Raw genomic sequence first — 13,338 nt, 5'->3', positions numbered from 1 at the left:
GATAAGAAACAATCTCCTAAAAGATATTTTAACATAAGGTATATTCACGAAATTATTTCAGTAATATTTAGCAAATCATACTAACTTAAATAATTTTAAAGATATTATTCTCTTACACTATGTTTGGATAGAGAAAAAAAAATGCATCATTCTTTGTATGGATACTTATTGTAAGGAGTAAAGGGAGGAAATTGAAGGATCCATTTATTATTCCCTTTTTTTTTTTGTTTGAATAGATTTATTATTCCCTTTTAATAAACCAAATCCCTCTATTATTTGAAAGGAAAATGAAAGCTCGTCTTCTCCCTCTCCTCACCTTCATTTCCCTAAACATGGTGTTAGTATGAATATAGAAAATATATTACACAAATATATTATGATATTGATTATATATACACCCTCTGTTTTTATTTAAGTGTCCTATTTTGACCGGCACACTTGTTAATACACAATTTTGACTAATGATATATCTTTAATTATTAATAGTATAAATTATAAAAAGTTGATATTTGAAAACTAAACTTTGAGCGATCTATAAATAGTGTCAAAATCAAACTGAGCCACTGGGGCACTTACATAGTAAATAAAAACGGTGGGAGTATTGTTCTAGAATGGAAGTTAATAATAAAACCATAAAAGCCCTTCAAAAGTTTTTAAAGTCCTCTTCACTTCACTTCACTCTACTCCCAAGTTCCAACCTTCTCTCATAAAACCATCAAATGGGCGACCGTGGCCGAGAGGAAAGAGACCGCGACCGAGACCGAGACCGTGACCACCGCGGCCGCGATGACAGAGACCGAGACCGCGACCACCGCGATCGCGACCGTGACCGTCGGAGAGATGTAGACGATCGAGACCGCCACCGAGACCGACGCTCCCGCCACGGCCGCTCGCGCTCACGCTCGCCAGACCGGCGCCGCCGCTCCCGGTCACAATCCGAAGCACAGTCCCGCTCCAGGTCACGCTCCGTCGACCGGTCCCGCCGTCACCACCACCACTCGCGTAGGAGAGAGAATGACGACTACGATGACACCGATCGCAATGTCGTCTCCGAATTCGTCGAAGGAATTGCTAAGGAGCAGAAGAAGAAGAAATCGGATCGAAGAGAGGATAGAGAGAAGAGTCAGAACAATGATAATGGTGGTATTTTTGGTGAAGAAGGTGGTGAAGATGATGAAATTGAGATGATGAAGAAATTAGGGATTCCAGTAGGGTTTGATAGTACGAAAGGGAAGCCTGTTCCTGGTGCTGATGTTAGTGGTGTTCGTGCTGTTACGAAGCGTCAGCCTCGACAGTATATGAATCGTAGAGGTGGATTTAATCGTCCTTTGCCTGCTGAGCGCAATCGCTAGGGTTTCTTCACTTCTCAAGGTTAGGGTTTACAATTGATTTTGTTGAATTTGTAATTTTATGTTTTTTAGTTATGTTTTTGTTGCTTTGAATATGTTTTTATTGCATTATGAATTTTATTGAGTTAGACATTATTGTGTAGTGAAAATCTTTGTCATCGGATTACTAGATTTGGCCTATGTATTTACCGCGTATTCGAATCATGGATGGAAATTTTGTCTAGAAATTCTGGTTTGGGAGTGTGGGAGTGAGTTATGTAATGTCTTTGTTTTTTTTTTTTTTTTTTTGGAGAACAATTGCATATACGGTGAAGAAACTTGATTTGAAAGTCACGTAAATTTACCAATAATGTTAGTTAAATGAGGCAGAGGCACCATGGAGTAACCGGATACCGAGCGCACATAACCATATACCATCACATATTCTGTTTGTTGGACCTTAAATACCTATAGGTGGGTGCTTCGGACAAATCACTACTTACCTAGGTTGCGTCTTAGTTGTACAAAATGAAGTACTCCGCATAATGTCTGGCTTAAGAGTTGCCTCTTCGCTACTGGTTAAAAATAGGGGCTAGTGTCCCCAAAACTTCTAGGTGTTACATGTGTTAGGTTTATGCAAAAGCTAATGTGAGGTTTAACACAAATTCATTGGGGCTTTAGCATCAAGGTTCAGCAGTAACAATGTCATTTTTATTCTATTCTATGATTAGTAAGGTGATTTAGTACACATGCTCACCTTGCACGTTGTGCCTTTAAATATAAGCCATAAAACCTCGTGTGTTGCACCTTGCATGTGCGTTAAGTTCAAAACATAGGTTATGGGCTCTCTTTTAGCAGTGAGGTTTTTTTGTAAGTATGCTGATTTTAGCTATTGAATTGGACTTATCTCATTGTGTTTTATTATGGGTTTATTCTTGGAGAAATAGTATACTTTTTCTGTTCCACAAATATTGCAACAAAGATGAAATTACGCATTCCAAAGCACATTTTATATGTTAAATATCTATAATTATATAAGTGTAAAAATTATAAAAAGTTGATATTGTGAAAGTATTTTACGAGACAAATCTAACAAGACCTCACATGACTATATTTTACTTTACGTATAAATCATAATTTGTGGTCAAACAAGCATGATGAATAGTACAAAAATCCAATTGTTGCAATATTACTAAAACGGAGGAAGTATGAAGTTTCTTCAATTATCATACTAGTACTAAAGTGACACTCCTTTTGTTATCTTAATGCTCTTAATATGCTTGTCATTCATTCTCTTCCTAAGCATTTCCCTAATCATGAGGAATCCATGAAATTCTTCAAGTTAGGTATGCATTGCCATCCGTTTGAAGTAGAATGAAAAATGATTATTTCGTATAGTCATCCACAAAAATCAATCAAAGCCTTAATCCCATAAGTGGACTTTCAATCAATGATTAGGTATGCTTAGCGTTTCAGTTTTGGGTTCTCCTTATCCAGTGTGGACTTTCAATCAATCAATCAAAGCCTTAATCCCATAAGTGGGGTCGGTTACATAAATAAAAAATGATTATTCCATATAATTATCCACAAAAATCTTCCTTCTCCATCCCTTACAATCAAATGTCTCATGCTCATGCAAATCTATATACTTCATATCCTTCTTAACTCCTTCCAACCACGTTATTTTCGGTCTCCCTCTCCATCGTTTAACCTCTCCATGGTCCCATTCTTCCACTATTTGTACCGGTGCACCCTCGGGTCTCTGTTTACATGCCGGAACTAAATGATTTTCCCTTAGTTTGTTTGCAATGTCTGTCATGTCACACCCACTTTCTTGTGAATAATCTCATTTCTAATTCTATCTCTTAGATTGTTCCCGCACATCCATTTTAACATGCGCATTTCTGTAACCTTCATCTTTTTAATGTGGAATTTGTAGCAAGGATTCTCCGGCATATTATTCTCAGTATCGGCTAATAATGGGTAAGATGAGAATTTGGTATCAAATTTGCATATTTATTCGGATGGATAAAACTAATGCCAACATGATTAGACATAGTATGATTGCAACATCTGTGTTGGTGAGATATAAAAGATTGAAAGAAGAGGCTTAGATGGTTTTAGGGTATAATGAAGGAGGCTTTTAAAATGCCGAGTAGCTGAGCTGAGCACGTGTAAGGTAACAAATCGTTGCAAGAGATTTAGAAACTCCGACTACAAAATAATTTGGGATGGATGAAGTGTAAGGAATTGGGCATCAGTGGGGTCATCCTCATTGATGGATGTCCTTTTTTCCTTTTGGTGTATGTCTTGGATTGCCTGATCATGGATTCATAGGGTGTATTGTTGATTGTGTCAGTGATTTAAAACTAAGTGGAGGGAGGCAGTTAATTTCTCGGGGCTTGTTTGGCATTGTTTTTTATTTTCAGTTTTATTTTATTTTATTTTATTTTATTTTCTTAAAACAAAAAACCAAAAACAGGAAACAAGAAAAAGGTGTTTCTGCCTTTCTGTTACCTTTTTGTTGTTAGTTTTCAAGATTTTAATATTTTGACTAATTTTTGATTCATTATATGACATATATTATACGATTTTGAAAAACAAAAAACTAAAAAACAGAAAACTACAGCAATGCCAAACGAACCTCAGTTTTCGATTTGGCAATTTTTTTCTTTTCAATGACCCCTGAGAAGTTTAGGGATGCTTTTTTGAGCCTCTCCTTTCTATAACGCATGACTTGAATATAGTGGTGGTAAAATTTTAGGCTGGCATTGGTCAATGCATATGTTTGTACTTTACATTATTGTGCTTAGGTGTATAAATCTTAATTTCCTTTTTTGTTTCGGAGGTAACTAGAACAATTGCTTGTCGGGCCCTTTTGGAGAGTCTATCATGGATGGGTGAAGGGGTTTAGTCTTCACCATAGGGTTGTATATGCTAACCAAACTATATTTGCCAAGTATTCTTCTGCTGCTATTTTCATCCATGTAATGTCTTTGTGGGCATGGCTGAGAAGGTAAAAAACTTAATGGGAAATTTTTAGCGGTTGTTTGGCACAGGTTTAGAGAGTATAGAAGAGATAGGTGGGTTGGGATTCAATGTGGCTACAGAAGAATGGGCTCTCAGTTTATGGAATTTTGTGTTCAGTAATATCTCCTTGGTAGTAAAAATGTAAAATAAATGGCGATGGTGTTTTTCTATGGAGCATAACTGCTTGTTTCTTGTAATGGACTAGCCTAGGGGGAAGGGGCACTCATGGTAAAGGAAATTAATTTGTCGTTACAAACTTGGAGAAGGCTACCAGTTGGTTAGAGGTATGAGAAGAAAGGAAGTGAGAAAAGCTATATATAGATCATTTAATGAGAAAATAAGAACATTTTTGTGAGTTTGGTTTACTTTGATTATTTTGTAGTGGGAGACTAGAGAAGGTCTAGGATTGTAAGCCACCGTTTGATAATTTATTCACATTTAACTACAATCAACTATCAAACTTTCCCCAAATTTTCTTCTTTCCATTTGATTTGTTTCTGATTTAGTCTATAGCATTCTTGTAGCCCAGATGAGTAGGACAAGGGTTGGTTATAATTAGTGGGATGTGTTTTCCAGAACTCGTGGCTTCAACACTAGCATTTAAGTTTACCTTGCAAGTGTCTCATTCCCTCACCCCCTGTGTTCTGGTGGATATAATCAGTTACTTTGATTTGGGAAGCCACTCTTTTTTCTGTTTAGCCATCCTTTTCATCTTCCTTTGATTCTTAATCCTCTTATTGCATCTTTTATGGTGTAAGAAGGCGAGATGTTTATTTGGAACTTTCAATTGTGCTCTTGGGAGATACCAACGAAATGCACTGTCTAAGATATGTGGCTTCTGCATTAGCCTGTGGAAATTTATTTAATGACTTGTTCTTTTGCTTCTGCTTGGAGACATCAGACAACTTAGGCAATGCAAGTTTAATCAGTTTTTCCCTTTCGGATGAGTAGCCTTCTTGGCATGGCATCGTATCTATATCATATACTTATCACTTCCTTTTGCAATGTAACAAGGCGACACTGTTTCATAGTATATCTTTATAAATAGAGGAAAGTATGGAACTTGTACTATATTTGGCTGTTTAATGTTCAAAAGTCTCATTATTTTATGGGATGCCTAAGACTTCGTAGAGTTTGATGGGTGTTTATTCATGTGCTATTGCTGGAAAATCTTTTGTTGCATAGTATATCTTATATTATAGAAAAAACTAGGGAGCTCACACTATTTTTGGCTGTTTAATGTTCTTAAGCCTCTTTTTTTTATGGGATGCCTAAGACTTCGTAGAGTTTGATGGGTGTATATTCATGTGCTATTGCTGGAGAATCTTTTGTTGTATAGTATATTCTTATAAAATAGAGGAAACTAGGGAGCTCAAACTATATACTACCTCCGTTTTTTTTTAGTTGACACGTTTTGACTTTAGCACTATTCGCACTCCCCTTTGACCGTGTTTGTGCTTTATACGTAATGAAAAATATAGTCATGTACTCATGGGGGATCTTGTTAGATTCGTCACGATATATATTTTCAAAATATCAAATTTTCATAACTTTTGCTTATCGGTAAGATATGAATGGTTAAAGTTGTGCATAGGCAAACGTGACTAAAGAACCGTATCAACTAAAAAGAGACGGAGGAAGTATATATTTGGCTGTTGAATGTTCTAAAGTCTCATTATTTAATAATTTAATGGGATGTCGGAGACGGTGTAGAGTTAGATGGGTGTATATTCATGTTCTATTGCTGGAAAATCTTTTGTTGCATAGTATATTCTTATAAAATAGAGGAAATTAGGGAGTTCGCACTATAGTTGGCTGTTTAATGTTCTAAAGTCCTAGTATCTTTTCTATTGAATTTTCGATAATTATAATAATTTTCCAATTTTCTAAATTCATTTTCTGAAATTCCACAGAACTGATTCGACTAATTCATGGAAATTGAATCAATCTTCCATTTCGGCACCTCTTAAGGATTAAACCTTCCCTTATGGTCTTCAGTGTTCAATCTTCATTTTTTGGCAGATCAAACACTTTGCCACAAATTCTGCCACTTCTTTCTTCATATTCGGCCACCAAAAGATCTTCATGTTCTTCATGTCCTTTTACAATTTATCCCCTCCAGTATGCATTGAATAAGGAGAACTATGAGCTTCTTCCATCAATCCCAGTTTGATGTCTCCACGATGTTGTGGAACACCATCAATCCCAGTTTGATGTCTCCACGATGTTGTGGAACGCCATCAATCCCTGTTTGATGTCTCCACGATGTTGTGGAACGCACTATCTTCCCTTCAATCGAATACATGGGTGTACTGGGTAAGTGAACTAAGGCTAAAAGGATGATCTATGGTTCTTTAGTCATAAATTTCATATTTCTTTGCCTTTTTATATCCATGGCATGCCAAATAATATCTGTAATAAAATCACGCACAAGTATAGCATCTGTTTTAAATATTCGGACCTATACTTACACTAATGAACATAATTTGTTTTTAAAAACCAAATAATATTAATTCATTTTGGTGATGAGTTTTGGATTTATACTCGTGGAAATCGGAACTTTCTCATTGTATATGTTTACTTTATAGTTTATGTTATCACAAATCATGATGGAAACAGTAAGAAGACACTTCTATCATGAAAGACTAGTTAAAACAGATGTTATACTTGTGCGTGATTTTATTACTAATATTATTTGGCATGCCATGGATATAAAAGGCAAAGAAATATAAAATTAATGACTTGAATCGTGGATCATTCTTTAAGCCCTAATTCACTTACCCAGTACACCGAAATATTTGATATAAGGAAAAATGGTGTTCCACGACATCGTGGAGACATCAAATAGATGGAAGAAGCTTATAGTTCTCCTTATTCAATGCATTGTGGAGGGATAAGTTGAATAAGGACGTGAAAAAGATCTTTAGGTGGTCGAATAAGAAGAAAAAAGTGGCAAAGACCACTAGGGAAGGTTCAATAAAGTGGATTTAATTTCCATGGATTTTGCCAGATGAGTTGTGTGTGGAATTTCAGATTATAAATTTACTGGTATCAGGAGAGATGAAATGTAGAAAATACCTCAGGAATTTAGGAGAAAGAGTAAGGAAAATTGTGTTGATGTTTGTGGTTTTTTGAAGCCCTAGGTGGCGTTATGGAGTACAGTAGAGGAGGAGAGATAAATTTGTTTAGGTGGTGAGATAGGGTTTTTGTATTGTGATTCTAAGGATATGAAAGAGAAGAAGGTGAATTGATAGTTTTGTGTAGCTTTTTAGATTAAGCATTTCTTTATTTATTTTTATTGAAATCTTCTCCATTGGAGCTTTACAAGTGATGGTGTGAAGAAGATTACGAGTTTAGGAGAAAGAAAGAGGAAGAAGGTGGGATATTGAAAAAAAATAAGAGAAAGAGTGAGGAGAAGAGAGTTATTTGATTTTAGGAGATGGTGGAGAAGCCATAGGAGAAAGAAAGGTGGTGGGAAGGTGAAGGAGATGATCAGGAAAATTGTGCTTTTGGGGGCGGGTCACTTTTGTGTTGTTTCTCTCTTTTCTGATTAGATACTTCACCTGCATAGATTTTAAAAAGGAGGGTGTATGATTCCACTTGCATTGGTTCTAGGAAAGGAGGGAGGGTTTGCTGACAACTGTAAATGTTAATAACTTTACACGCTTATACTCTCGGACTTTAGAAACTAAAGGTTCCGCCCCTTGAAAAGAAAAAGAAATTAAAGTTTCTTAGAGTAAGTGTAGACCAAACAAAGCCCCTTTCTCAGTGTGTTTATGTATAGCTATTGCAGAAACTGTACAACCCTTTTGAATAAAGCTTTTGGTCTTGAGCCTGGAAGTAAAGTGGATCCCTTTATTCTTGCATTTGATATATTTCTATTTCTATAGCTTTGGTCTTGAGCCTTTGGTTTTTTTTTTCCCCCCTCCTCTTGAAATAGTTTCTGTGCCTGTGTATCTATCTATGGCTTTAAGTTTCTCTTAGTGGAAATTTGTTGTATTAAAAACTTCAGGAATGGAAGAGGAATGGTGGCACCTGAAAATGTATGCGATAGTGCTACAGTCTATACATGTCAATTGCTGGATGTGATTGTACCTAATGGTGCAGTGATGCGCAATATATTACATTAAAAGAAATTTGAATATAATTTGTTCTAGAAATTGCGTTGGACTGGAGGCTGATTGAGACTTCACCTAGTATAATCTGTACTGGCATATTTCCTTATGCAATGCAGTTATGAAGGTGGTACATTTAATTAAGAAAAAGCCATATTTGCTGTGGGTAGGGGGGGGGGGGAACTCAAAGAATTTTCTAAACTTTCTGAACTGGATATTCATGTTATATCCACTTGTGCACCTTACGTCATTCATAATCCATGGAAGTATATATACGCTGAAGGGATGATTCTGTTTTCTATATAGGATTGAAGGTTTAGGAAATGGGGTTCTGGAAGTTTGACAATCAGAACTGTCTTTGTACTCGTGCTAGTTTTAGTTGGAATGGTGTATCTTTGGCTGTTGATGCCAGTATGCTTTGTCTTCTTATTTCTTTCCAATTATTAGGGACCATGTGATCTTGATATTAATCATTAAATAGCGCAACTACTTAACTAGAAGCTGATGCAATTCATGTTTTTTATATTAGTAATTTGTGACGCTTCTGCGTTCCTGAATTTTTCTGTTTGATACAGAATTTGCAGTTACATTCAGACTGAATGAAGCCTATGTAGCTTGTTTTGTGCATTTTGTAGAGTTTAAATTTTTTGAAGATAGCAATTGCAGAATGAACGAACTTTCAAAAACTTGCAAGGTAAACAGTCTTCTGAATGGTTGATAACATGGACTTTGTGAAGAAATATTTACTTCCAAGTGGATTTTTTTTTATTGTGAAGTTGTATGCTGGGTCTCAAGTAGTAAAGTGAACGATTATAATTGTTGTGGTCATTACCCATCTTATTTGCGCTAATTGTCCAGTAATTACTATGGAGAGGTCTTTTTAGGATGACTTGTTTTTTTTATGCGACGGGCAGGGGCTTTGGAACAGTTGTAAGTTAAATAGAGCCTGTCCTTGTTTCAACATATCCCTCCATCCCAAAAAATTGTCTGCCTTTCTATTTTAGGGCTTGTCCTTTCCTTGTTTCTTTACAAAATTACATATGAATCCATTTACGACCGCTTATCAAACGAGCAATTAGGAGTTTGCTGAGTGATGAAATTATCAGTAATAAAAAAGGGTAGTCATGGGTATTGATTTATTGAAGGTTCTTAAATGATGTTGAAAAAGGTTTTGGTATTGAAAAGTCTTTTCATCTAGCAAGTAATGTTGGAGGAAGTAGTTGGGCTTGGGCCACAATTAATTGGGGCCACAATAAGTCTATTAATCATATGTCGATATATAGATATAGATTACACTTTAATATTGTTAAAAGTCAGCACATCATCATTTGGATGAAAAATGTCTTTGATAAGGTTAAGGAGGATTGTATGTACCACGTGATAATCCTTGATTGATCTTGTTAATGTGTGAAACTTTCTATTCCAGGTTCGTGAATCGTGTTCATCCTTGGAGATTCTTGACTTCAGCAACCAGTAGCGAAAGCCAGGATCAGACGGAAATTTACCAATACTGTTGTAATTCATTTGTTAGATACCAAGAGAAATCGTCAAGGATTGGAGTTCTCGAACATGTTGTAACAATATAAGTTAACAACACTGCTGTAAATTTCAGCCTTGTTGCTTGATCATGCAGCGTCCCAACTCTCAGCTCGATCTATAACCAGTATATGTCATTCAGTCCCTATTGGAGTAGTTGGTTCAAGAAAACCCCTCATTCCGTAACGTTGTTTTGTTAGTTTAGTCTGCCGAAATGATCCGGCCGTTTCCAAATATGCTAATGACAGTAGTATCTAGAAGAGAATCTTGTTTTCCAGTGGTTTGCTATTTTGCGCTAGGGCTAAGGCAAACAATGAGCAAAGACCCCTTCACCTTTCTTCGATTTATGTGATTCTCAGTTTATCAATATGAAGGTTACTTTGAGAACAATATTCTCTATGTAACCAAGATATGTCTGGGGATAAGATTGTATCATACAGGAATTTTTGCTCAATTACTGCAAAAATGACAAGTAATTTCTTAGTCATGTTAGTAGTATACAAATTCGGTATTTTTTTTTGGTATTTAGAGAGTCACGAGAATAAGTGATGAGAATCGATCTCATGATTTCTTAAAATTGGGAAGGAAGCTTTAATCACCTGAGCTTTTTCTCACTGTCAACAAAATGTTAGCCTATTGGCAACAAGAAGATAATGATGGGTTTAAATCTGCTCAGATATTTCTAATTTAATCAAAGAAACCAAAATGATTATTCGAAATAATCATGCGTTGGAACACGAATTGTCATTTTGTAGATTATTCGATGCTAATATGATCTAGGCATGAGCGAGTTGATATAGAGAGCTCAATAATCATGCGTTGGAACACGAACCATGCATGCGAAAGTTACGTATATGGACTCATTGCGTTGAACCATTTTTAAAAGTCAATAATAAATCATCTACCATAAAACTATTTTTTTTTAGGAAAAAGGGAACTTAATTTAAAATTAACCGATAATCCAAGTACACAAAGCTAACCAAACATCAGCCGGAGCATGCTTACAACCACACCACCGCAAGCTCCCCCAAAGACACAAACAAAAGAAAAAACTGAAATAAGTAAGCCGAAATAAAATCAAAATTATGCATAGGGGGACCTTCCACCGGGGTCATTTGTGGTCAGGCCCCCCGTAAATTATTGTAATTAATTAGTTGATAAACTTAAATAACCTATAGTTATAAAATATTGGGGTATAGTGATTAGTTTTGAGCAAGGGGTAAAATAATTAAATCCCGGCCCCTCTAATATTCTCCTTATTATAAAATTTTCAAATATCAACTTTTTATAATTCGTATTTATACATAGCTGAAGATATTCATGGTCAAACTTGTTCATTGGAGATCGCACAAATATAAAGTGAGTCGAACTTTTAGGAACAGAGGGAGTATATGCTTTCATGTCTAGACCAATTTTTGAAAGGGTGATCTGAGTCTATCGTAATGTGTTGTGTTCACGAACCAAATCAATTTTAGCTTACTTTGTCATGGTGGAGCATTTCAATAAAAATGTGGCTCAATATACTTTACCCATAACCTGGTAATCTGGTATACATAGTAAATATATGTGAATTTTCGTGTTAGGTCGTACTCCTTACATTATTAGATGCGTCACCTTTATTAATTCCTTATGTCATGGCAAGATGCATTGTGTGAGAGTAATCAAGCATTAAGAAGTAGATAGCCTTTTTTGTAGGGTAATGCATTAATAATGTTGCAAATAAGCATTTAATTTTATTTTAAAATTAATATTACTCTCTCCGTTTTTAAAAAAGGGTTACATATACCCTTTTTGACTTTCCCTTTAATGGTTACTTTTCCATTATTTCCTCATACATACATATTTCCTAAAAATTTTCCAAACTAAGCTCCATTTAGAAAATATACTCCATTTTAGACGCGTGACAAAAGTATTTACCAAACTAAGCTTGAAGGAAAAACGCCACCCAGGGTAGCGTTTTACCCTTAGCAGATTTTTTTTTTTCAAACATTTCAGGTAGGAGGTAAAACGCTATCCTGGATGGCGTTTTACCCCTAAAACGCCATCCATGGTACTGTTTTACCCCCTAACTGAAATGTTGGGGAAAAAAATTTGCCAAGGGTAAAACGCTACCCTAGGTGGCGTTTTTTCTTCAACATAAAACGCCAACCTGGTTGGCGTTTTTACCTTCAACATAAAACGCCAACCAGTTTGGCGTTTTACCTGCAAGATACTCCTGAAACCTACAGGCTTCTTGCCAGCCAGCTGCCACTCCCACCACCGGTTCAACTACTGCCAACCACCACTTCCACCGCTACCAACCACTCCCAACCACCACAAACCACTACTTCGTTCACCTACAACCAACAATTTAACAACCTTCATCCACCAGTTTCATAAAAAGCATGAATGCGTACATTAAAGTTGATAAATGGAAAAAAAAAATCAGTTAAAAAAAGCCAATTATTTGTATACAACGTACTAGAGAATCCGATTACAACAAACTAACAAAAGCAATTCTAAGATCCTAATTCATCTATTCGACGTAACTGCTCTCTATCACTTCACGGTCTCCGACGATGAACGTATGGAGTTACAGTTCTGAAAGGATCTGGGAGAGGAGTTTGTTGGCTAGATGACGGTCCCTCCTGTGATAAGTATGGTGCAAACATGGGTATGGTGAAATCCTCTGGGATTTCACCAAACTGCGAGGACGTTGTAGGGGACGTGTGAGTTTGTCCCCTACTACTCTAGCCTACCTCACGGTGTGAATGTTGTTGGGAGCCTCCACCGTACTGTTGTTGTTATTGGTCTCGCCTCTGGATAAGATGACCATGACCATGTCTTTGTAAGCTAGTCACAATCATCGCTTGAATTTCATCTATCTGCGGTATGGTGGGATATGATATGCTCAAGACTCTCAGTGTATCATGTATAGTCAGCATATCAAACGTATGCATAAGTCAACAATCAGTCAATTTAATAATATCATAAATTATAAATTGATAAAAAAAAAATCATTTAAAACTCACATATCCATTGATGTCTCCAAAAGCTGGCTGATAATGAGTTGAGGGTGGGGTGTAGTCAGGGTTAAAGCGTCGGGTAATGCTCTTGTACCATACCATGTATGGATCGTGATACTCCATCCGGCCATGGAAAGGCGCACCATCCACAACGTGCTACAATCGCTCATCCCACATGTCAATGAAGGTGGCATGCTGAACTTCCTAGCTCACGTCCCCCTTTCCTCGTCGGTCTGTCTTGTGCAAGTGGACACCCGTATCAGACGTGGCGAGGACGGCCTGACTAAAGCCGAACTGTCGCATGACTCTGTCGAGGAGGTGAAC

The 13,338-nt window shown here is 36.5% G+C and overlaps 1 protein-coding gene across 3 annotated transcripts; it reads left to right on the top strand.

The window, feature by feature from the left end:
- The first annotated feature begins 669 nt into the window (after positions 1-669).
- On the top strand, positions 670-10,346 carry LOC110692257 (U4/U6.U5 small nuclear ribonucleoprotein 27 kDa protein-like). 3 transcript variants are annotated; one of them, XR_002505440.1, is made up of 3 exons: positions 670-1,371; positions 9,109-9,167; positions 9,900-10,346. XR_002505440.1 is itself a non-coding variant. In XM_021869254.1 (2 exons), exon 1 carries the CDS (start codon positions 720-722, stop codon positions 1,350-1,352), a length of 633 nt encoding a protein of 210 aa, XP_021724946.1. In that variant the 5' UTR covers positions 670-719; the 3' UTR covers positions 1,353-1,371; positions 9,900-10,346. The 3 variants fall into 3 exon arrangements, 1 of the variants encoding a protein (XP_021724946.1); XR_002505439.1 differs by having other exon boundaries at positions 9,049-9,167; XM_021869254.1 differs by lacking the exon at positions 9,109-9,167.
- The last annotated feature ends 2,992 nt before the right edge of the window (positions 10,347-13,338 follow it).

This window comes from Chenopodium quinoa, unplaced genomic scaffold (assembly GCF_001683475.1).
Source record: "Chenopodium quinoa cultivar QQ74 unplaced genomic scaffold, ASM168347v1, whole genome shotgun sequence".
Lineage (NCBI taxonomy): Eukaryota > Viridiplantae > Streptophyta > Magnoliopsida > Caryophyllales > Amaranthaceae > Chenopodium > Chenopodium quinoa.
The sequence above is the reverse complement of the archived record's forward strand: the minus strand, read 5'-3'. Positions and strand labels throughout refer to the sequence as shown.